General features: G+C 58.7%; 5 protein-coding genes and 1 pseudogene across 6 annotated transcripts; 2 read left to right on the top strand and 4 right to left on the bottom strand.

The window, feature by feature from the left end:
• Positions 1-330: 330 nt before the first annotated feature.
• EX895_000966 (uncharacterized protein) lies at positions 331-5,547 on the bottom strand (the record flags this gene model as incomplete). Its single annotated transcript, XM_029881566.1, has 1 exon — positions 331-5,547. The coding sequence occupies one exon, from the start codon at positions 5,545-5,547 to the stop codon at positions 331-333; it is 5,217 nt and encodes a 1,738-aa protein (XP_029742952.1).
• A 1,095-nt stretch (positions 5,548-6,642) lies between these two features.
• On the bottom strand, positions 6,643-7,596 carry EX895_000965 (annotated as a pseudogene; the record flags this gene model as incomplete). The annotated part of the gene is given in 5 exon segments: positions 6,643-6,693; positions 6,784-6,789; positions 7,046-7,124; positions 7,057-7,213; positions 7,316-7,596. Coding segments are annotated over 5 exon segments (574 nt in total), but the record flags the coding sequence as incomplete, so codon positions are not given.
• A 1,745-nt stretch (positions 7,597-9,341) lies between these two features.
• On the top strand, positions 9,342-11,681 carry EX895_000964 (uncharacterized protein; the record flags this gene model as incomplete). The annotated part of the gene is made up of 3 exons (XM_029881565.1): positions 9,342-9,600; positions 9,993-10,061; positions 10,339-11,681. The coding sequence occupies 3 exons, from the start codon at positions 9,342-9,344 to the stop codon at positions 11,679-11,681; spliced, it is 1,671 nt and encodes a 556-aa protein (XP_029742951.1).
• Positions 11,682-12,049: 368 nt separating this feature from the next.
• On the bottom strand, positions 12,050-13,164 carry EX895_000963 (uncharacterized protein; the record flags this gene model as incomplete). The annotated part of the gene is made up of 2 exons (XM_029881564.1): positions 12,050-12,166; positions 12,247-13,164. 2 exons carry the CDS (start codon positions 13,162-13,164, stop codon positions 12,050-12,052), a joined length of 1,035 nt encoding a protein of 344 aa, XP_029742950.1.
• Positions 13,165-13,810: 646 nt separating this feature from the next.
• EX895_000962 (uncharacterized protein) lies at positions 13,811-20,545 on the top strand (the record flags this gene model as incomplete). Its single annotated transcript, XM_029881563.1, has 2 exons — positions 13,811-20,183; positions 20,253-20,545. 2 exons carry the CDS (start codon positions 13,811-13,813, stop codon positions 20,543-20,545), a joined length of 6,666 nt encoding a protein of 2,221 aa, XP_029742949.1.
• A 142-nt stretch (positions 20,546-20,687) lies between these two features.
• Positions 20,688-22,724, bottom strand: EX895_000961 (uncharacterized protein; the record flags this gene model as incomplete). The annotated part of the gene is made up of 1 exon (XM_029881562.1): positions 20,688-22,724. The coding sequence occupies one exon, from the start codon at positions 22,722-22,724 to the stop codon at positions 20,688-20,690; it is 2,037 nt and encodes a 678-aa protein (XP_029742948.1).

Here is a 22,724-nt window from a genome sequence, read left to right as displayed (position 1 = left end):
AAGCGTCGTGTAGAAAAAGGTCATCATATTCATTAAAAAAACATCATCGCAAGCCTGGCCCCTGCTTCGATGCAGGTGAGCAGGCCTGAAACAAAAAGCATTGTACAACATGCACGCCCAAGTCACCTTCCTACTAAGGGGAAGGAAGGTCAGGCGTGTTACAAAAGGAACAAGAGCCCGGATCGTCGTATAGAAACGTTGTCAAAAGAAGAAATCTGGGTTGGTGCTCATCACACCTGTATTTGAAAGCAGCAGGCCGTCAAGCTGCCATCTTGGATAAGCAGAAAAGGGAAGATGCTAGAGCTCGAGACGATGTAGGTGACCTTGACATCAGTGCTCTGCTTTGGTGGCATATGCTTCAGCACTCGACAGCGGCGGGGCCGCGGATGGCAGCTGCGAAGTCGCCGACGCATGCGATGCTTGTTGCTGTCCGCCAAGTCCATACGCGTCCGCCTCTCCCAGAGAGCGGTCGCGCTCCCACTTGTCCAGCTCCGACGCGATGCTGCCGTACGCCATGCTGTCGCGGACCCGCTCCCCGCCGTCCTCGTGCGTCGACTCGATGCGTCCCAGCAGCAGCTGGAACTTGTCGTCCAGCTCCTGCAATCGCTGCGTCAGGTTGGCATTGTCGCGTTTCAGCTGCTCGTTGCTCGTCTGTGCTGCGCTGAGCGACTGCGTCAACGCTGTCGAGTCATGGCCTCCGCCTTCCTCGTGGCCCTTGGGCACTGGGCTCGAACTGATCTGCTTCTGAAGATGCTCGTTGAGCTCGAGCGTCTTCTCCACCTCCTTGCGCGACTCTTGCAAGCTTGCTTGAAGCCGTGCCACCTCGCTCTCAAGCTCCGTCACCTTGCGGCCCGATTGCACGCCGTCCGACGAGCCTCCTGTGCCCGCTTCACGCGCCTTGTCCAGGGAGCCTCGGTGTTGCTGCTGTTCAGCGACGAGCTGCGCCACCTTGCGCTCCAGCTCCCGGTTCTCGGCAGCAATCTCCTCGCTCTGCTGCGTGACATCTGCCAAATGACTTCGCAGCGCCTCAATGTCGCGCGCCGCCTCTTCGGAGCGTGCACCATCGTCCGTGCTCAATCGTCCGCCGCCGCCATGCGCACGCACCGTCGCCAGCTCGTTCTGCAAGCTGGCGTTCTCCGTCTTGTACTTGGTCAGCTCGTCCTTCATCCTTCGCAGCATCTTCTCGGTGCCCTTGACAAATTGCACCGCTGTCTGGTAGTCGTTCTCGAGTTGCGCCATCCTCTCCTTGTACGAGGCGGTGGTCTCGGCCAGCTCGTGCTCCGCAAGCTGTGCCCGTCGCTCGGCGTCAGCGACGCTGGTGTTGTCCGCCGTGCCACGGCTAGCCGTGAGCGAGGCGTGATGCTCCAGTTCGCGCGTGAGTTCTTCCACGCGGCTTTCCGAATCCTGCAGGCGGTGCTCTGCTTCTTGCATTTCTCGTGCTCGCGCGTCGATCTCTTCCTCGAGCTCGCGGATACGTCGGTCGGCATAGCCCGACTTGACGCTCAGCTCGTCGTCGTTGGGCACGCTCACGCCGCGTTCCGCCATGAATTGCTTGAGCAGGCTCGACTTGACCTGCGCTGCCTCGATGGAGCGGTTGCGGTCGCGCAGCTCGAGATCCTTGGAGCTCGCCACATCCTTGAGCCGCGCCGCTTCCTGCAGAGCGACGGCGAGCTGACTTCGAAGCGCCGTCACTTCCGAGCGCAGACTCGTGTGCTGCCTCTCCATGGTGAGGTGGCGATCCTGCATGTCTTGCAGCGAGCTCGAGTGCTCGTCGGCCATCTGGCATGCATCTGCGTGCAGCTGTCGCAGCGACTCCACCTCGTCCTCGAGCGCCCTCATCTTGTCCTCGACATGCGCAGGCACAGCGCCAGAAGCGCCAAGGTCGCGCGTCGGCGTCTGGTCTCTCTTGGCAAGAAGCGCCGCCAGGCCATCTGTGGCGGCCATGCGGTGCGCCTCGGCCTCCTGTCGGTGCTGCCTGGCAAGTGTCTCGAGCTCAACAGCTCTCGAAGCGTGGCTCGAAGCTTCGCTCGACTTGGCTTCGAGCTGTGCGCGCAGATCCGCAATCGTCTGCTGTTGCTGTTGGAGCAGGCTGCGCTGGTCGTCGTGCAGCCGCTCGTATTCGCCCGCTCTCGTCGTGACGGCGGCGTGAGCCGTCTGCAGCTGCGTCAGGGCTGCCAGATGTGCGGCGACGCTGGCCCTCGCCTCCTCCAGCTGGCCGGACGCATGCTCGTGGTCTGCCTTGTGGCGCGCCGCCAGCGAGGAGAGCGTAGTCACCTGCTCTGTGTGTTCGCGCAGCGCACTCTCGGCAGTGTAGTTGCGCTTCTGCAGAGATGAGAGCTCGTCGTACGCCTTCATCTGAGCCGCCTCGGCTGCCATGGCTCGTTTGGCGGTCTCGGACAACCTCTCTTCGGCCGAGTTGCGGAGCTGTTGCTCGAGCTTAGCCTGCTCACGGAGCGAGGAGACCTGGCGCTCGAAACGAGCGCTCTCGCGGAGGGCATCGGCCAGCGACTTCTCGAGCTTACTTGCGCGCTCGCGGTCGAGACGCGTCACTTCATCGCCATTGCCAGACTCGATCGCCGACAGCTTGGCACGGTAGTAGGCAGCTTCTTGCAGCGCAGCCGAGCGAGCTCGGTCAGACTCGGCGTGGCGATCCGCCTCTCCCTGCGCCTGTTGCGCAATGGTGGCCTTGGCGCCGGCGAGCTGCGCTTTGAGTGATATGAGCGTCTTAAGCACTCGATCCTTGTCGCTGCCCTCGGCACCGGTGTCGATTCCGTCGAGGCTTACGCGCTCCGAGGTGACGCTCTGCGTGTCGGTCATGCTGATGTCGCCTGCGTTGAGCTGGTCGGGTTCGACAAAGCCCTTCTTGACAGCCAGAGCCAGCGCCGCTTTGTACCAAGCCTCTCGCTTGCGCAGCGCATCGACCTCAGCAGGGACGGTCTGAGGCGACATGTATCCGTTGGTCCCCGGCGGGCTGGTGGTACGGCCGTAGTGGAAGCCGTCCTGAGGCGCTGTGGCAGGCGAGTCCATCTTGCTGACGACGCCATTGATGCTTCGCATCGAGTTCATGTTGGTGGGCGAAAGAGCGCCTCCCGCACGCATGTTCTCGATAGAGCGCTGACTGCGTGGACCGCCATAGGGGGCCGGACCGGATCCAGGCGCGGCAACGGGTCCAGCACCTGGACCCACGTGCTGAGCATATGGATGAGGCTGGGTCTGTTGAGGCGATTGGACTTGCTGAGGCAGCTGGGCCTGATGTTGTTGATTGCTCGAAGGAGGGCTGGTGGCACCGAGCGGAGGACCGCCGTTGACCCCGGCGGCAGCAAACGGTGGCTGCTGGTAAGGTGATTGCGATGATTGGAGCGACTTGAAAGGAGGCTGATTGGACAGCTGTTGCGGTGCTGGCGACTGCCCTTGGAATTGCGGCTGGATCTGTGTGGCACCGACGCCAGGGCCCGGGATCGTCTGCTGCTGCTGCTGCGGCTGCTGCTGCTGTTGTTGCTGTGCTGCAAAGGTCTGGTTGATACCTCGGTCAGGAGATGTAGGCGTGCCACCGTGAATGGGACCAGATGCTGAACGCGCGGTTGGGGAGGTGGCTCTCTGGCGCTCGTCGATTTCTGCAACAGGAGACATCGCGCCGCGCACAGAACCGATTTGACCAGGAGCTTGTGAGGTAGGTCCAGCGGCGGCGGCTCCGGCAGCGCCGGCAGGAAAAATGGAACCAGGCGAGGTGATGTTGGACTTGGAAAGCTGGGAGCCAGCAGCAGGGCTCTTAATCTGCGAAGCATTGTCGGTGGGATACTTTATCTTGGCCGTGTCGAGCACATGCAAGATGGCAGGATCGTCTGGCTTTGCTCCCGTAAAGCTTTCGCCTCCGAGTACCACGACCTTGTTCTGGAAGGTTGACATGGCATGGCCGGAGCGGCCGCTGGGAGAGGGACCCATGTTGGCAAACATGTACCAGCGCTGGTTGGTGATCTTGAAGCTGGCCAGATCGCCGAGATCTTTACCATCGACGCCGCGTCCACCAAAGATGTACATGACGTCGTCGACGAGGCAGGCGGCGTGGCCTTCACGCGGAACAGGAATGTAGCCGATGCAGGAGAGCTCCTTCCAGGTGCTGGTAGCAATGTCGTAGCACCAGGTATCGTTGTAGTGGTACTGGCCGTCGGTACCGCCAAAAACGTAGATTTTGTCCTTGAATGTGACGCTGGCGTGGCCGGTTCGCTTGGGGGGTGCGTCGCCGTTGGCCTTGAGGCACTCCCAGGTCGGGGTTCCCTTGAGGCTGTTGAGGTCAAAGCACCAGAGGTCGTTCATGAAGGTGCCGTCGACCTGACCGCCAAAGACAAAGAAGCGCGAGCCGACGATGGCAACACTGTGGCCGTACCTTCCAACAGGGCACGTCTCGGGACCATCGCCGGCTTTAACGCGGGTCCATTCGCGGGTGCTAAGGTTGAGCAAGTAGAGACCCTCGTCCTGCTTGTCGTCGGCGCGGACCTTTGTGTCACCACCCCAGAGAATGAGGACGTTGGAAACAAGGACGGTGGCGTGGCCGACACGAGGAGGCGGGATCTCACCCGTGGTCTGCACGAGCGTGGCACTGGCATAGATCGAGTTGGCGTTAACGGGAGCCGGAGCTTGACCGGGCGGTGAGTTGGGAGGTTGCTGCGAGACGAGCTTGTCGACGTAGATGGTGTACAGGTCGTTCTTGACGCTCTCGCGGACGAGACCACCGAAAAGATAGAGTTCGCCCGTTGAACTGGCGGCCTGGTTGACGGCGTGGCCGTAGCGTGGGAAGGGGAAGGGGCTGAGAGCACCGGGAGGAGCTTGGCGTGTCTCGTCGAGGAACTTGGGTGGGTTCATGACGAGACCGCGCTGGCTCCAAGGATACACGACCTGCTGAGATCGGCCGCGGTCGCCTACGGACTGGCTTGGAACGTGGTTGGAGTTTGTGAGAGGAGGGCCAGCGTCGAGGCCGGACGATGCGGGAGGAAGACCAGAGACGCTGCCGCCTGATGGGCTTCCGACGTTTGCCAGGCCGAAATTGGAGCCGCCGGGAGGACCAGGTATGATGGGAGCGCCTTGCTCGCTCACCTTGCGCGAGCGGAGAGAGCCTTGACCGGGAGCAGGGATGCCAGAACCCAGACCATCAGGACGTGGAGCCGGACCACCGAAACGAAAGCCGGAAGCGGCGCCGGGAGGACCTGAGTTGGGAGCTGGAATGCCGGAAGGGCCGGGCTGGCCGGGCAGGGAAGCAAAGCCACTGCCCATCTGACCGACGCCGCTGGGAGGACCTGATATAGACCCTTTGTTCTGCATGTGGGAGCTACCTGGTGTAGGGATACCGGAAGCATCTCTGGAGTAGGGCGACTGCTGCTGCTGGTGTTGCTGTTGTTGTTGCGATTGCTTGATTGATGATTCCATCGCAGGCGACATGGAGGAAACACTGTCGCCATTGTTCGGATTGGAGGACTGAATCTGGGATCCGGGCTGCTTGTCCTTGTCCTTGTCCTTGTCCTTTTCGGACTTTCTCTTGCCAAAGATGGCCATGGCGATTGTTGTTTGAAGAAGTTTGTGATGACGAGTGCGGATTCGAGGTGGATGTGACGCAAGCCTATCACGTGCAGGAAAGGAGGTTGCGCCAAAGAAAGATGCGTAGCGGATGGAGGCCGAATCAGCCGAACTGCGAGAAAAGGCGATTCAAAGGGGAGGGGTCGTAACAGATCGTAACTGAAGGTGAGATGTGTGTGGCAAGGCGAAGAAGGCGAAAAGCCTTTTGACGACCAGAAGGAGAAGGGTGGGGATGAGGTGGTGGGGACGAAGGAGACAAGGCACGAGCGTTCCGAGGTGTAAATCGCCCTGCGCCAACCAACCATCCAACCACACGAACGAGACGGTAGCCTGCCTTATTTAAAATTCAGCAGGAAACCGAGCGGGAAAAAAGGAAAATCGCAGCAGAGACAGCACACGCACGCACACCAAGGCAGCCAACAGCACACCTGCCACACCGAGGATCACGGAAGTCGGGCTTGCCTGCAATAGTGCTTGCTCACCTTTGCTCGATGTTGTTTGCCCTTTCCAACGCGCTCAAGTAAGGCAGCGCGGCATTGGATGAAAACAAGAGTAAGAGCCAGAGCCAGCGTAAGAGCCAGCCTCAGAGTCAGAGTCAGAGTCAGAGTCAGAGTCAGAGTCAGAGTCAGAGTCAGAAGGCGAAGCTCTCTTGAATGGCTGAGACATACGGAGTCGTCGTGCAGCGTGAGGTGAGGCGAGTGGTTGCGGAGAAGACCAACTCCGATCGAAATCAGGGTCGGATCGAATCCAACTTCTACCAAGCTGGAATTAGCAGCCCAGCATCGAGAGAGAAAAAGCTAAAATCCCAACCTTTCGAGGGCGGAATGCGACTCTGCAAGAAAAGGAGCGCACAGACTCTCGGTCCACTCGTTCCTGCAACAGGGGGCCTTTTGTCCAACTTCGACAGTGGCTGTTAAGGTATGACTTTTTCAACTTGCTGTCTCACTCCTCTCGTCACGGCTCTCGAGATGACGATTGGTGTGGCTCAGGGGTGCAATCCGTGTCCGAGTGACACAAGCAACGTACGCTCTCTTGCTCACCCAGTCGAGTGCAATTAAACGTACCCAGCCAACATCAGCTGCTTCCGACATGCGTCTCGTCCAAGTCGCCATAATTGTCGCATCCCTGTAGGTGCAAATCAGCGTCAGCGCACGTTTGCATCGAGTTCGATGCTGTTATCATTGGGGTATTGAGCTCGACAGAGTCTAAGCTTACAGTCCTCTATGATGATCCAATCGCTCGTAGAACATTAGCCTCCGTTTGCGCTATCAGAGCATCTGCTCGAACGCCGACTGTGCCTTTAAGTCCGTTGTGCAGCATCGAGGTTGACAAGGTATTACTAGAGCTTGACGCGGTGCCGAAGACAAGTTGTGTGCCGTTCCAAAGTGTGAACCAGACGCAAGCTTTCGTGACACCAAGCGCAGCGCCTGCCCATGTTTGTGCTGGAGTGTGCACACCAAGTCGCACGCGTGACCACATGACAAGCACCGGGGCTACTGCACCGATGAGTGCGATCCAGACCCGCGTCATGCTGTCCAACGATGCCGCCTCTCCGACTGTTATGTAAGGTTGGAGGGATAGCGACGGATGCAGAGGCAGCAGCAACGACGAGAGGAGGATATAGGTGCCCATGAATGAGATGGTGCTGTGGCAAGTCGTGCATCGTAGCAGCAATTGACATCGACGAGAGCATAATCAGCCTTCCGAACCTCGAGGAGTCCTGCAAAGTCTATGAGACGTTACTTACGCGCTGTGTGTCGAGGGCATTCCGCTCGTCTTTTTCACCCTTGAGCCCGGCGGACGAGGTTGCTTGATCACCCTCTTGAGCCCTTTGGCAGTGAAGCTGGTGGCCAGGCTGCCCACGGTGAAGTAGAGAGCATGGCTGGTGCGCAGGTGGAGGATACTGATCGCCGTCGCTGTCGTCACGATTGATTGCGTGTGTTTGAGCAGCCAGAGGCCCATCGACAGCTCCTTATGCGAGTTCGCTTGGCCGTTGGGCTTGGCGCTGGTCGAGTCTCGAGCCGGCATCACCTGGTTGACTTGAAGGCCTCTACTGCGGCTGTGGCTCTGTTCGGAGCAGCTCTACTTTAGGGCTCGGTAGTCAAGACGATGCTCGGCATGGCTCCGTAAGCTAGAGCATTTGGTAAAAGTATTAGGTATGTTCGAGGTCAAAGGGAAAGAGGCATACAAGGTCGAATCGCATGGCCTTCTACAGCATGTGGCTTCCAGAGATGTGGAGGCCGACGATACAAGCTGGTAGTTCTGCCGCTCTCACATGAAAACATGGTTTCAATCTAACATCCTTTAGCACCAAGCGAAATCCAATTTTGTGTCCCTTTTTTCATCGACATTTTGTGGACTGTATTAAGTTCATCAACAAAACCTCATTTGCTCACCTGTCTACAGTACTTCGAGGGTGAACCGTGATCAACCATGGAGCTCATAGGGCATCGGATGGCTGCCATGGTGCGCACTGCAGCCCCACAAGCTGCAAGCAGAGGAAGATGGATGGGCTGCGGAAGAGGCGGAAGCGAACGTTCCGAGAGCGTAGAAGCGACTAGGAACGAGCGTGAGCATGCCAGCGGAGCAGGGTATGGTCCTTGGTGGATCGAGGCCTGAGTGTTGCGCTGCCCGCTGACCAGTTCGCTTGCAGAGGCGAAAAGACAAGCTTCTTTTTTCTTTCAAAGAAGTCTTTCCAAACTTGCAGTCTGGGTTGGAACTAGACTGGAAAAGTGCCATGTGAATTCTAAGATCTGAAACCAACACGTCGTGACGGCTGCAACACGCCTGTCAAGCGGACTTGGATACGACACTGGATACGACACTCGCCATGCACAGCGTCGATCAGCCGCAGGAAGCATCGCTATCCATCATGGGCGCCACGGCAATGTGCTCTGCTGTACGCCCTCTGGACGCAGTCGTGCAGCCCAGTCCAGCGCAACAGCAACTGCCGACGACACTGACCACCGGACGCAGCCGGCGTTTGCCGTTTTGCCGCCACCAACACCTTGTCGCATGACTGTCGATTGATCCTCGTCAACCTGTGGCCACTGAACACCATTCCAACGTCCGTGTTTGTGTAGACAGTACGCTCCCTCAAGGATGCCCCGCGTTTTGGACCCCAGCAAGCTGCAGTGACGGCAAGCCGTGTAACCTGGTTCGTGCCAGGTCGTGCAGAGCACAGGTCGAAGAAAGTTATGGCTCTTATTGATGCAGCTGCAGGCCCCTCGCCTAAAGCAGTAGCTCGACTGACCTGACCTGCAAGGATCCAAGCTACCCTGTTCCACCGTTCCTTCTCCTCGCTCGCTTGGCCCTCTCCTTCCTCGCTCGCTCTGCCCCGCACATCCAGTCTTTCGAGAACACGCCAACGCTCTACTTTGACCCTCCGCTCTCCTCCTATAGCACACCGTCCGCCCTCTGCCCTCCCCTTCTGTGCGCCTTCAAGCGACCTAAGTCTTGTCGCTTGTTCTCGTGGCTCGACTTTGATGCAGTCCGTCGATCCTTTGAGCTTCCTCGCTTCGCATCCCTTCCCCTGTCGCCATCCTCATCACCACCATCATCACTACCACCTTCCCCGCCTTTTGCTCACCCTCCCCTTACCCTTTCTCCACCCTCTCTTCTCGTCGCGGCCACCCACATTCTTTTGGTATCGTATTTGGACAACATTCATCTTGACTTTTCGGCCGATCACGACGTCGCCCTTTCCTCCTTCTGTCCACCATCTCGTTTAACACCACCGCCAGCACTTCGTCTCCTGCACTCTCGCATCCGTAATGGTTGGCGTCAAAAAGTTTTCAGCCTTGGCTGCCGTCTCTGCCGTGGCAGTGACCGGCGCAGCCGCCTCTCTTCAGCCCGCAGATGCTTCGCACGCGCACCATCAACTCCTCTCTCACCGCGGTCTTGCAGAGCGCCAACTTCACAACCAGCAACAATCACCCTCTATGGTCAAGATGCAGAAGCGTCTTGCACACACCATCGTCGATGGTCTAGGTGGCATCATTGGCGGTCTGGGCACTGACCTTGGTTTCAATGGTACGTATCTCGCTGTGGTTGAGGAAGCGGTACTTGTCTACGTTGCCAACTGTGATTGTCGACATGCTGTGAGGTTCAAGCGAGACCGCTTCCTCACTCATCGCCTAATATCTTGCTCGAGTTCCCCTGAGCGATGCCTCGTTGAGATCCGTCCGTTGCACCCATCCTAACCTCAACCTCTCCTTCACGCCTTCCCCTCCAACCCCTTTCCTTCATCTTTCCTGCCTCCTCCATCCTCTTCCTTTCCCCCTCGTTCCACGAAACCCTCTCCTACCACTATTCCACAACCCTTCTTCTACTCTTCCTCTGGCCGCTCGATCTCCTCAAACACCCTCTTTCCCGATCCAACACGACCCATGCTCTCCTTCTATTCCATTTCGGCCACACTTCAGAGCTCGACGAGGCAGAACAGCGTCTGCACAATCTTCGTCGCGGCCTCGTGGGTGAACTTCTCGGCGCTGGTGATTATCCTTCCCCCTTTTCTCCTCCCTTTTCTGCTCATCACCCTTCAACTCCTAGAAAAGTTCCCTTCTCCCCACTCTCTGATCGCCTTCCCCATCCGGTTTCAACCCGTCATCCACGCTTCCTCGTCCACGCTTCCCGTGGGGCCCCCTGCTCGGCTCCCCATCTTGCTCGACGCTGCTTGCTTTGGCCATGCACTATCTTGCCACGCACCGTCTTTACAAGCAGACTACTGACCACAACCTCTATCCCTCTCGATGTCTTGCATCCTTACAGGCGGACAAGCGCAGGGTGGAGCACCCCCCTCGTCAAGCAGTTCCAGAGCGCCGGCTCCAGCGTCGACTTCAAGGCCTCCTTCCAACAACGCGCCTGCTTCGTCCAGCAATGCTCCTGAAGCGTCGAGACCAGCTGCCTCATCAAACCCTGCACCAGCGAGCAGCCCAGCAGCGAACAACAGCAACAACGCAAACAACAACCGCCCCAGCTCTCCGTCATCAAGCAACACTAGCAGCAGCAACAACAACAACGCCGCCAGTAACCAAGAATCGACGGCAAGTCAGAACAACAACAACAACGCCAACACCGGAGACAACCGCGGTACAGCACAGCAACAAGCTGCAGCCTCGAATGGAGCCTCTGCTGCGCCGACGGGCGCCAATTCGGCTGCCGCCGCCGCGTCGGCTTCGGCATCGGCTGCCGCTGCCAGCGCGCTTTCTGCGGCATCAGCTTCGCAACCGAGCGGTGACGCCGCGGTCAGTGCTGCTGCGGCCAGCTTGGGACGAGCTGCTACTGGCGCCGCCCCTTCAGCCGCGGCCACGGGATCCAACCGCGCCAACAGCAGCGGCTCGTCCAACGGCAGCGATGGCACCACCAAAGTCGTCGTCCCCATCGTAGTGATCGCTGCCTCGATCGCCGTGATTGCTGTAGCGTGGACGGTGATCCGACGCGTTCGCAAGCGAAGCGCTGAGCACTACGATCCTCGCATGCAGTCCGTTGAGAGCAGCTATCACCATCGAAGCATGATGGGCCCGCCTCTGGCTGCGGGAGGGGCTGCATTCGCGGTCGGGGGTGCAGCCGCCGGTCTGGTGCGTGACCGTCCTCGCCGCGACAGCTACGAATCGTACCACCAGGGCGGACGACCGATGAGCACACTCACGGAGGAAGAGGGTGACTTCTCGGGCGTGCCCCCACCCATGCAGGAAGTGGCAACGTTCTCGGCCATTGGCGGCGCCACTGCTGCTCCCTCGAGCCGTCTGCGCAACTACGGATCCACGCGTGGCGGCAACGCTCGCGAGCAGGACGACGAATTCCCCCCAGCCCACCGTATCACGGACAGCATGTTCATCGACAACAACCCCAGCGGCGCCGTCACCCCGTTCAGCGACGAACACGGCGCCTACGACGTCAACTACTACGACGGCTCCTCGACAGGAGCGTACAACAACCGCGCCACTCGCGGCATGGACGCTGCCGGCGTCTCCAGCGGCGCCGGCCGTTCATACTCGCCTTACGCCGACGTGCAGAGGAGCGAAACGGGCGACGAGAAGTACTACGACTACGACCGTGCCTCGTCTTCCCGTCAAGACCCGTTCTCCAACTCGAGTCGCTGGTCTGGTTGAGTTGCTGTACATCGCACACATCCACACACTCTTTTTTCCCCCTGCTCTGTTCCCATCTCTGTCTCTCTTTTGATACCACATCTGCTTCGGTCCGTTGCTCCGTTGTCCACTTCGCTTTCTACTCGCCCTCGACTTTGTTCTCAACAAAGCTCGCCTGTTTTTCCGACCGGGTCCTTTATTGTAATCGCAGTTCGGAGACCGAATCATACGCATGACCAGAATATGGTGTCTGATTTGAGGTGCTCAAGAAGTTGCACGTAGCGGTCGAACAAAGATTGAGATGGAGGTTCATGACTGAACGAGCCGGTGAGAGATACAAGTACAGTGTGATTTTGCGGTCGGAACGGATCGGAATGAAGCCGGTTGACTTATACCTGGAACTGTTTCGGATCCATACTGAGCTTGCAAAGCCTCGCAATGAGACCGCCGAGCTGCACGACGGTGGCAACCCCTTCGAGGATCCTCATATGAGTCCAGCCGATTTCCTGTTACATTTCAAAGCAGAGGACGAACGGGTCAGTGAGTCGAACTCGTTGTGAATGGAAAAAGGGGACCGGGTACGCACCTTGATAAACTCGAGCTTGGTAGCTTCTGGAATGCCGTCGAGCGTCTTTACCACGCGGAAGAGGGTCGTGACAATGTCGACAGCCGCATAGCCTTTGGACCAAATCTCGTCGAGCTTCTCCAGGGCGTCGTCGATATCGCCGGTCTTGCACGAGAGCAAGAGTTTTCGGATGAGGAAGGGATGCGGCTGATCGCACACCTTGAACACATTGTCGGGGCTCACAAAGCCGAGACCGGTCCAGGTGGACTGCAGATTGTTGATGGCCTGTCGCATGTCGCCCTCGGTAGTGAAAATAATGGCCGCCAGACCTTCGTCCGAGTACTCGACGCTTTCCATCTCGCAAATCTCGAGCAAGCGCTTGAGGATCTGCTCATCCCTCACTTTGCCGTAGCGCAGGATGGCGCATCTCGACTGAATGGGTTCGATAATCTTGTTGCTCTGGTTGCAGGCGAAGCAGAAGCGAGTGGTGTTGGAGTAGATCTCCATGGTTCGACGCAAAGCCTGCTGGGCAGCGGGTGTCATGCTGTCGGCCTCGTCGAGGATGACGATCTTGTGCCTGCCCGGTGGGAGCGACACCTTTTTCTGAGCAAATGTCTTGATCTTGTTGCGCACCACATCGACACCTCGCTCGTCCGAGGCGTTGAGCTCAAGCACGCCTTCCTTGTACGCATCGCCCAGCAGAGCACGAGCGAGACACAGAACCGACGTGGTCTTGCCGATACCGGGCAGACCAGAGATGAGCAGATGCGGACAGTTGCCGTCTTTCTGAATCACTTTGAGTCGTTCGATGGTGTCCCTGTTGCCGACCACATCGTCGAGTCGCATGGGGCGATACTTTTCTACCCACGGCAGCTCGTAGCCGGTGGTGGCAGCTGCTGCCGCTGCCGGTGCAGCAGAGGATGCCGACGGCTGAGTCATGGCGCGCGACCGTGTATGTGTATAGACGAGGAGGAGGCCGAATCGCAAGCGGCCAGTCCGATGGCAGTCGCAAACACTTGGGTGCTTCCGATCGAAGAATAGAAACGGGATGAGCCTTCGGAATGGATCGCTTTTGCTTCTGAAGAGACAAGGCTCAGGTGCTCGAGCGTGATTTTGAGTCGGATGATGTTGGAAGCTGCAAGAAGACGAAGAGCCAACGAAGAGCCATCAAAGGTGGAGAAGAGAAACAGCCACTTTACGGAACACGCACGCATGCCAAAGCCAACCAATTGACAGTGAAACTCAGCAGCTGCCGCCGCTTTTCCTTTCTTCTGTCGCGTGTCGCGTCGAGGCACTGTGCTGTTGCCTGTCTGTGTGACTGCGACGTTACTGCTTCTTAATTATTTTATATTAATAAAGGAAAGCAATGTGCGATTTTTCTTGGTTGGACCCTTTTGGAATTTCTCACTCTGTCGCGCTTTGACCTCTTGTACTTTGTTTCTAATGGGACGTCCTCTTCACGCTTGCTTTCACTCGTCCATGCTTCCTTTGACCATCCTCACCGCTTCCATCGCCCCATCTTCAATGCTTGCGCGATGAGCTGAACCCTCAATGTGGACCCAGAATTCAATGATGTTGCCTTGACATGCCATCAACGTCTCGCACCACGCGCGCCAAGAAGGAGGTGGACGACATCGACTTGTCCTTCTTGCACGAAGATGAGGACATCCTCGCCGTCACTCGAAGATCGCCCAGAGCAGCCAAGGGTAAAGCAAAAACGTCTCAAGTCAGTTCACCGCGGGGTTCGCAAAGGCAAGCATCGAGACCTACATCAGCTGCCGTGCCCAGCTTATCCCGCGCCAGCACATCCACTGCGCGGCAAGGCGGTCGCCAGCAGGGCGGCGCAGCCCATCGACGCGGCACAAGTCCGGATTCCTTCATCGAGGAGGACCACCAGGCTGAGAGTAGTAGCGATGGCGCCGATGTCGATGACATCATCGCCTCGATAAATGGTACCAGATCGTGCACGTCCAGCTCAAGAGCAAAGCAAACGCCGCCCAAGAACACCTCGACCGCCAATGCTCCTGCTCGCTCCTGCGCCAGAGCCACTCGAGCATCGACAGCTTCCACCTCAGCTCGCTCTAGCCGAGCTAACACACGTCAACGCTTCGCTCCGATCGTCCACGACTCAGATGCCGGCAATGACGACCAGGACGACCTTGACTTGGATCAAGATAGCAACGATCTGCGACAAGAGCTCGATGATCTCAATGGCGATACCGCCGATGACAACTCTGAGGTCGACACCCCTCTGCGCCGCTCAAAGCGTCGAGCTCAGACTAAAGGCGCTGTTCGTGGGCCACGCTCGTCCGGTCGCGCTGGTGCTGCTTCCACTCGTGCAGCCAAGACCAAGCGCGTGTTGCTGTTAAACAACGACGATGAAGCTTTTAGTGGCATAGAGGAACCAGGGGGAGAGGAGCGAGACAGCGACAAGGAGGACGAATCGGAGAGCTCAGACGCAGAGGTTCGCCGCTTTACCAAGCGAAAGAAGCCGTCCAAATCCGCACCACCACCAAAAAAGCGCCAGCGTCCTACCAGAGGCACTCCCAAGTCGCGCAGCAAACCTCGTTGCAAAGCGCCAGTCAAACACGAGCGCTTCGCACCCGTCCGCCAGCCGAAGTTGCGATTCGCTTTGCAGGGAGAGCTCCCGGAGCCCATGATGGGCTCGCCGTCTCTCATGGAAGTGCCTGTCATCACCATCGACGAATGCGCCCTGCCCGACGACCTTGACAGCATCCCTTTCCTTGACGGCATCAGACCTACCTATACCCCTTACGAATGTTCCAGCGAGGAGGAGAACCAGGCCGACAGCGATGACAACGAAGTGCAGGTAGTGTCAGATGCCGCCTCGGGCGACGAGAACGAAGAGTTGGAACCCTACGAAGAGCCCAAAACGCCCCTCGACAAGCACTGGCCTGGATGCAAGCGCTGCTCCGATGGCCCCTCCCTTCCCCTCTACAACAAAGCCCTCTCGGAACTCAAACGCGTTCAGAGGCGCGAGGCCAAGAAGCCGCGCAACAAGTCGCCCGAGCGCATCGACTCGCGTGGACGCCAGCGCAAGGCACTCATCGACGACACCTGGGGCAAAGTGACTGCAGTCCAAGCAGCCGAGGAATGGCTCGAGGTGCTCGAACATCGCGGAGGCTGGTTCGAGTGCGGAACTTGCTCAGTCTCCTGGCACTGGGGCTGTCTGCCACAAGACACGCAGAAGGCAATCCTTGTCGGCATCAATATGGAGGCAGCCAGGCGCCATCGAACCGTCTTTGGGGAGGACGCCCCCGCTCCCTCTCCAGTGCGTTGGATCGATGTGGATGATATGGTCGACACGGATTCGTGCCCGGATTGCGCTGGCTATGCCTCGTACTGCACCGTTTGCAAGGCTAACGTGCAAGGCGTCCGCACCGTCGAGGAGCAACTCGGTATCACAAAAGAGATGCTCGAGCAGTATCCAGAGCCGCCTGCTATACTGACTGCATCCAAGCTGTTCCGCTGCAAGCGCTGCTCCCGCGCAACACACTACGAGTGCCTCGCCGAAGAACACAACGACAGCCATCAGTCCCTTGAGCAGGTGGCCGAGTCGATCCAAGAGGCAGGGTGGCTCTGCAAGGACTGCCATCGTTGTCCCGTGGTCGACAAGATCATCGCTTGGCGCCAGCTCGATCGTCGCCTCTGGAACGACGAAGAGGCCAAGCGCGCCGAGTATGCGACGCTCTCACCACGCGAGAATTTGCCTCGCGAGTACCTCGTCAAATTCAAAGGCAAGTCATTCCGAGACACGGAGTGGGTGCCGCTCGATTGGCTTCGCATCGTCCACCAGCCTTTGCTGAGCTTCTTCTTGGCCAAAGGCAGTCGTCTCGAGCTCGAACCTGCCGAGCTGATCGAGTCTGCCTCGGTTCTCACCACGGCACACAGGAACCGCGCATCTCTTGCGCTAGGCGGGGGACGCGCGCTGCCGTTCACACCCATCCAGGCGAAGACGAGATCCGTCAAGAAGACGCTCAAGGTCGACGAAACGGGCGAGGTCGACGTCGGCCCGCCAGGTCCCACACCTGATGCCCAGTGCCGCATCCCCAAGCCCTGGATGACGCCAGACCGCATCTTGGCGGTTAAGTTCTTCTTCTCCGTCAACAAGGACGACGACGACATGGAAGAGATCGGCGGAGCGGAAGTTGACTCGGACACGGTCTCACTCGACAAACTCGAGCCTTCGGACTACGTTCGCAGCTGGGCGCACATAGCAAAGGTGCTCATCAAGTGGCAGGATCAGCCGTACGAGGGCTCGACGTGGGAAGACCCTCCCACCCGACGCAAGCAGTCCGACATCTTTAACGAGACTCAAGAGGCGTATCGGTCGTTTTTGATGGCGCAGAAGGTTACATTCCCGGCTCTGACTGCCGACGAAAAGCGCAGAAAGCATGAACGCCGCCAGGCCAAATCTGGCGCGCGCTTTTGGGCGCTCGACGATCAGCCACACTGCATCGAGGGCGGCGACCTCATCGACTTTCAGCTCGAGGGTGTTAATTGGCTGCGATATGGCTGGTACAACGAGAAGCCCGGTATCCTCGCCGACGAGATGGGTCTCGGAAAGACGGTGCAAATCATCACGTTCCTCGCCTCGATCTGGATGGAAGGCAAAGCAGGCCCCTTCCTCGTGGTGGTGCCCAATTCGACGCTGCCCAACTGGATGCGAGAGTTCGAAAAGTGGATGCCACAGTTTCGCGTCGTACCGTACTGGGGCGAAGGCGAGGCACGAGATATGATCTCGAAGTACGAGTTATTCCACTCAAAAAAGACTTTGTCACAGAAGGATGGTACCATCCGTCCCATCAACTTCCACGTCGTGGTTGCCTCGGATACGTCGGTGCGCATCGACTCGCTGCCACTGCGAAAGGTGGAGCACTGGGACGTGGTCATCGTCGACGAGGGTCAGAACCTCAAGTCCGGTAAATCGCTGCTCATGAAGCGCCTCAATGAGATGCAAGCCGACCATCGCATCATCATGACCGGCACGCCGCTCAACAACAACGTCACCGAACTCTTCAACCTGCTCAATTGGCTTGAGCCTGGGGGACAGTGGAAGGACGTCAGGGCGCTCGAAGCTGAGTACAGCGTGCTGAAGCCAGAGGTGATCGAGGATCTACAGAAGCGCCTCAAGCCGTACTTCCTGCGTCGTCTCAAGAAGGAGGTGTTGGATCTGCCCCCCAAGATCGAGCTCATCGTTCCCACCTCGCTGCGTCCCATCCAGAAGCGTATCTATCGCTCCATTCTCGAATCCAACATTGAGGACATCCAGGCACTTGCCGCGTCGCGCGAGACTGGCGCCAAGAAGAGCAGGAAATCGACGATCACCAACCTGAACAACACACTCATGCAGTTGCGCAAGTGCATTCAGCATCCCTACCTCATTGCACCCGACCTCGAAACGCGCGAAGGCGAGGCCAATTACGAGGCAAGCTGGGAGCACCAGCGACTGATCGATGCGAGTGCCAAACTGTCGCTGCTGCAGCGGCTGCTGCCCAAGCTTAAAGCCGAGGGCCACCGCGTCTTGCTCTTTTCGCAGTTCGTCATCAACCTGGACATTGTCGAGGTGTTCCTACGCGGCGAGGGCTACAAGTTTCTGCGACTGGATGGCGCCATCGGTCAGAAGCAACGTCAGAAGGGCATCGACGCCTTCAATGCGCCTGACTCGCCCTACTTTATCTACATGATTAGTACGCGCGCCGGAGGTGTCGGCATCAACCTCGCCGCGGCGGACACCGTGATACTCATGGACCCCGACTTTAACCCGCACGTCGACATGCAAGCGATTGCCCGAGCGCATCGTATCGGACAAAGCAAGAAGCTGCTCGTCTTCACGCTCACGTGCAAGGCGACGGTAGAGGAACGGATCATCGAAAGCGCAAAGCGCAAGATGATGCTCGATCATCTCATCGTCCAGAATCTGGACAGAGAGGATGAACGACCCGTCGAGCTCGAGTCGATTCTCAAGTTCGGTGCTCAGGCGCTGTTCGCTGAAGGTGGTACGGAGGAGTCGGAGCGCGACATTCGCTACACGGACGAAGACCTTGACTCGTTGTTGCGTCGTCGCGAGGATGCGGCTGAGGAGGACGACAAGGTAAAGGATGTCGATAATCAAGATGCGAATGGGGATCAGAAAGCCACTTTTTCGTATGCTCGTGTCTGGGAGACCGACCAACCAGCAGCAACAGCAGTAGCGACAGCAGCAGACGCTTCAGCGGTTGCGCCGACGACGGTGGTGGACGATGACTTTTGGGCCGATCTCCTGCAAAAGCATCGCGAAGACGCTGCCAAGCGTGCGGAAGAGATACGGGTGAAGGAGGCTCTGGAGAGGCGTGCATCCAGACGAGACCGCATCAAAGCCATGCTGCAGGTAGACGAGATGGCCGAAGCTCCGCCTGTGCCTGCCAAGAGAGGTCCCGGTCGACCCAAGAAATTATCAAAGCCGGTCGTAGACGAAGACTTCACTGTGCCTGATGGACAGAGCGATAGCGACGACCACGAGCTGATCGATGCTGTGCAGGAAGGAGACGAGTCGCTCCCTGCCGTGCAGGCTCTGCGACAGAGGCAACTCAAGTCGTCCAACGCCGCCATTGCCGCTGCTGCCGCTGCCACTGCAAGCAAGCCTACCACTGCCGTCCCTGGCTTGTCGAGTTCTATCCCGTCGAATCCGACCGCGCTGTATGCCGCTCCGACGGCCGCCGCGAGTAGCTCTTCAGCAGCGCCTGTTGTTGCGAAAAAGCAGCAAGCGCGTGCGACGGTGCCCGGCACGTTGGCTGCTCTTGCATCTTCAGCAGCGAGCAAAAAGAGCAAGCCATCGCCCCCTGGCCTTGCATCGCTGCAACGTGATCTGATTGCCGAGCACCGATTACCGCACCCATTGCCACTTGGCGATGTTGACCTGTCGCAGCCGCCGAAGACAGTCCAACCGGGTCACTTGGCGGCAATGCGCAAGACAATGCTCTCGATCCTGCCCGACAGCGACTTTGCGCTGGAAGTGGCAACGAGGGCGCTCAGCAATGCTGTCCCGGACCTTGCTCCTCCGCATATGCGCTTCCAGCTGACCGACAAGCATATCAATTACTACATGCAGACGTTCAGCGTGCCGCGTCCGCTCTTTCAGGCGGCTTTCAACATCATCGCGGAGGACAGTATTCCGCCCGAGATCCTCGCGCTGCCGCACGGTGGTGCGATTGCTCTGGATTGGCGGAAGATCAAAGAGCTTCTGCTGCGCACGGCTACCTATATGGTAATAACGCTGCGTCGACCCAAGAGCCAGCTGCCTTGGACAGCTGCGATCGAGGAATGGGACAAGTCACACGCTGGAAAGCCGCCACCGACAGTGATCAACGTTGCCCACTCTTCGACTGCAAATGTCGTGTCGGTTTCTGCACCGTCTCCCGCAACTGCAGAGGCTGCCGTGGAGGTGCTCAGGGATCGAGCGCAATGCGAGGCCTGGTGGGCTGCCGTCGCCGCGCATGGTGATGCCGAATTGACCAAGGTGGCGCAGCTAGTCTCCTTGAATCCCTCGTCGACGCCGTCGGCCAATCTGATGTTGATGGTGCAGAGCTGTGTGGACGGCAAGGGCGTCAGACCCGCCTACGGGCCGTCGAAGCTGTCGATCCAAGCCGGTATGAGGACGAACGCGTTTCTCGATCCAGATGTCATGGGTCCACCAGCAGCAACAATGATGACAACGGCGACCAGCAGCGCTGCCGCTGCTGCTTCGCCTACACCGTCCGCGTCGATAACGTCGGGCTCTCAGCCTCGGCCCAACCGTGTGCCTGCTGCGCTGTCGCGTCTGTCAGCCTTCGCGGGTGGCAGCCCCAGGGGGATCGCGGTATCTAGAAAAGCGTTCAGCAAACTCAACGTCGACGTGGCGGTCAACCACCGCAAGCCGCGCATCAAGTCTGCGCCAAGCAGCATCAGCGATTCACCACGTCCGTCTATTGGCCCATCACCATCTCCCTAGCTCCACGACTTTACCGGCGACACCCTCCCGCCCCCAGGCAAAATCGACACACTCGACGGCGCGGCCTTGGTCATCTCGGACCAGACGTGCATCATCTGCGGCGGTGCGTTTCACTATCTCAACCGGTGCTCCGAGATGTCGGACGTGACACGCGCTTCGGCGCGCTGGTTCCAGCTGTGCGAGCAGCTGCGCATTCTCACGGCGCGCGGGCGGACAGACGGCGACGCGGACGTCGCGACGATCAAGACGACCATCAAGGTCATGGCGAGGAAGCTGAACGGGCTGCGTGCGCAGGCTGGCCAGGGGCCGCTGGTTGCGCCGTTTGCGTAGGTAGGGGGTGGGTTTGCAAGCAATGGGAGTGTTCGACTTTTGCACTTTTTGATGTTTCACATGTGCGGTGTGGGATGCAGTCAAGTTAGTGAGGTTGTGATTGCTGATGGCTACGGTCTGGAGTGCGGAGTGCGGAGGGGGCTCAGCCGTGAGACGAGGCCCATTTGACGAGGGAAGAGGAGATGGCGATGGGGCGGAGTCGGTCCTTGACCGCGTTGACGATCGTGTGTGGGGTGAGGACGCATCGGACCTTCCAGAACTCTTTGCGGATGGTGGCCTGGTTGGTCCTGCCGGTTCCCGCGCTCGCTGCAGCCGACGGCTTGGCGACTGGGTTGGCGATGCTCAAGCTGGCCACGCTGTTTTCGGGCAGGATGAGCTCGAGGCTGAGCAGCGCGAGAAACGACATGAGCGCAATCTTGCGGTCTGCGAAGAAGGGCGTTGCCACCGCGGACCCGCTCAACCCTGCTCCTCCTGCTTCCCCCACAGCTGCCGAGTCAGCGGCGGCGAGGGCGGTGGTGGTTGAAGAGGCGGCTTGACGCTCGCGTGCATCTCTTGCGGCGAAGCGCGTGAGCTCGTCGAAGCACATCTCAAAGTTGAACACCTGCCGGTCTCGCGTCTGAAGATGCTTGACCGCGATGAGCAGCGCCATCTCCGGCTCGGTCAGGTCGCGCAGGATGTGTATCGTCCCATCACCCACCTCGACCGCCGCGGTTTCGAGCAGCATTGTCACATCCAGCGACGGGTCCAGCAGCGACAGCTTGCAGAGCGTCGGCGTCAAGATGCGGTAGACCATGCGAATGTCGTTCGACAGCTCGTAGATCCCCCGAAGCACGTCGCGCACGTGCGGGTGGGTGAACAGGGCGTCGATATCGTGCTGCCATGCTTGGGTGAACGACTGCTTGTGTGCGGTGGGTATGCTCGATAGTGACGAGTCGGTGTTGAAAGGTGCTGGTGAGAGGGCATTGCGCACGATGCGTTCAAATACATCGAACGACCCGGGCGGACGGACGTGCAAGATGCGATGAGAGAAGCGACTCTTGACGCGCTTCTCGAGCAGATCCACCGTATCCACGCGACTAGTCAGCCCGACCACGGCCAACCCGGCACCGTACGATGCCGCCTGTACCGCATCGAGCAGACAGTACAGCATGGCCTGCCTCGGTCGTGCGGTGAACAGGTCAAAGTCGTCCAAGGTGATGATGAGCGGTTTCCTGCCTCCTCCTGCCGCAGTCGAAGAGTTGGTCGCGGATGCCGACGCGGTGTTGGAAAGTAAGGCGATAATGTTGGCGATGATGTTGTTAAGCGACGAAAGGATGGCACCGGCAAGCTCGTCTTGGATCTCGGCTTGTTCCTCTGCAGCTGCTGCGGCAGCGTGAGCAGCCTCGTCTTCGTCTTCATCGTCTGCGTCACCGCCAAAGACGTGGTCTGCCCCTGCGGTAGCATCTGGGGCGGGCGTGGTGTCATCGTCGTCCATGAGCGAAGGAGCGTCGATTGCTTCGCCAACGTCTTCCTCGGTGAATGCACCTTGCAAGATGAGCTGTTGCGCCATCTCCTTCATTGCAGACCGATCGTTGATCTGCACGGTTCCTGCGAGGTGCACGTGGTAGTACGGTTTGCTGTACGATTTGCTGTCTGCTAGCGGATCCTTCTTGCATATCGAATCGAGCACCGAATCAACGAGGAGCGACTTGCCTGAACCTGAAGCACCGATGAGCAAACAGCTGTTGCTCTCCTGTGCCGTGACGCTAGAGTGGAGCATTCCGTGAAGTGTATGCCATTCCTCCTCGAGTCCCACACACGCTGCTGCCTGCAACCGTGTCTTGTCATCCGCAGTGCTACGGCTCGGTGGGTTGTCAAAGACAGCGGCATCGTCATCTTCGGCGGATGTGAGTGTGGATGTGGATGCTATCGGCGGTGCTGGTTCTGTGGGAATGGGAGGGAGTTTGCCAACCAGCGTGTTGAGGCATTGCTGTTTTTGAAGCGGTAAGAGCGGTTCCAGCACTTCGAGGGGAAGTTCAAGTAGATCGCTTGAAGATGCGAAGAGGTTGGCGCGTTTGTGTTCTGGTTGCGCAGCCTCTACGGGTGCGTCTGCTGAGGGTTCGAGGTCGAGTGCAGCCTGATCGTTGTCTGTTGCCGAAATAGGTGGAGAGTCGGTCGCCTTTCTCTTGGAGCTCGTCAT

Source organism: Sporisorium graminicola, chromosome SGRAM_1 (assembly GCF_005498985.1).
Source record: "Sporisorium graminicola strain CBS 10092 chromosome SGRAM_1, whole genome shotgun sequence".
Taxonomy (NCBI): Eukaryota; Fungi; Basidiomycota; class Ustilaginomycetes; order Ustilaginales; family Ustilaginaceae; genus Sporisorium; species Sporisorium graminicola.
The sequence above is the reverse complement of the archived record's forward strand: the minus strand, read 5'-3'. Positions and strand labels throughout refer to the sequence as shown.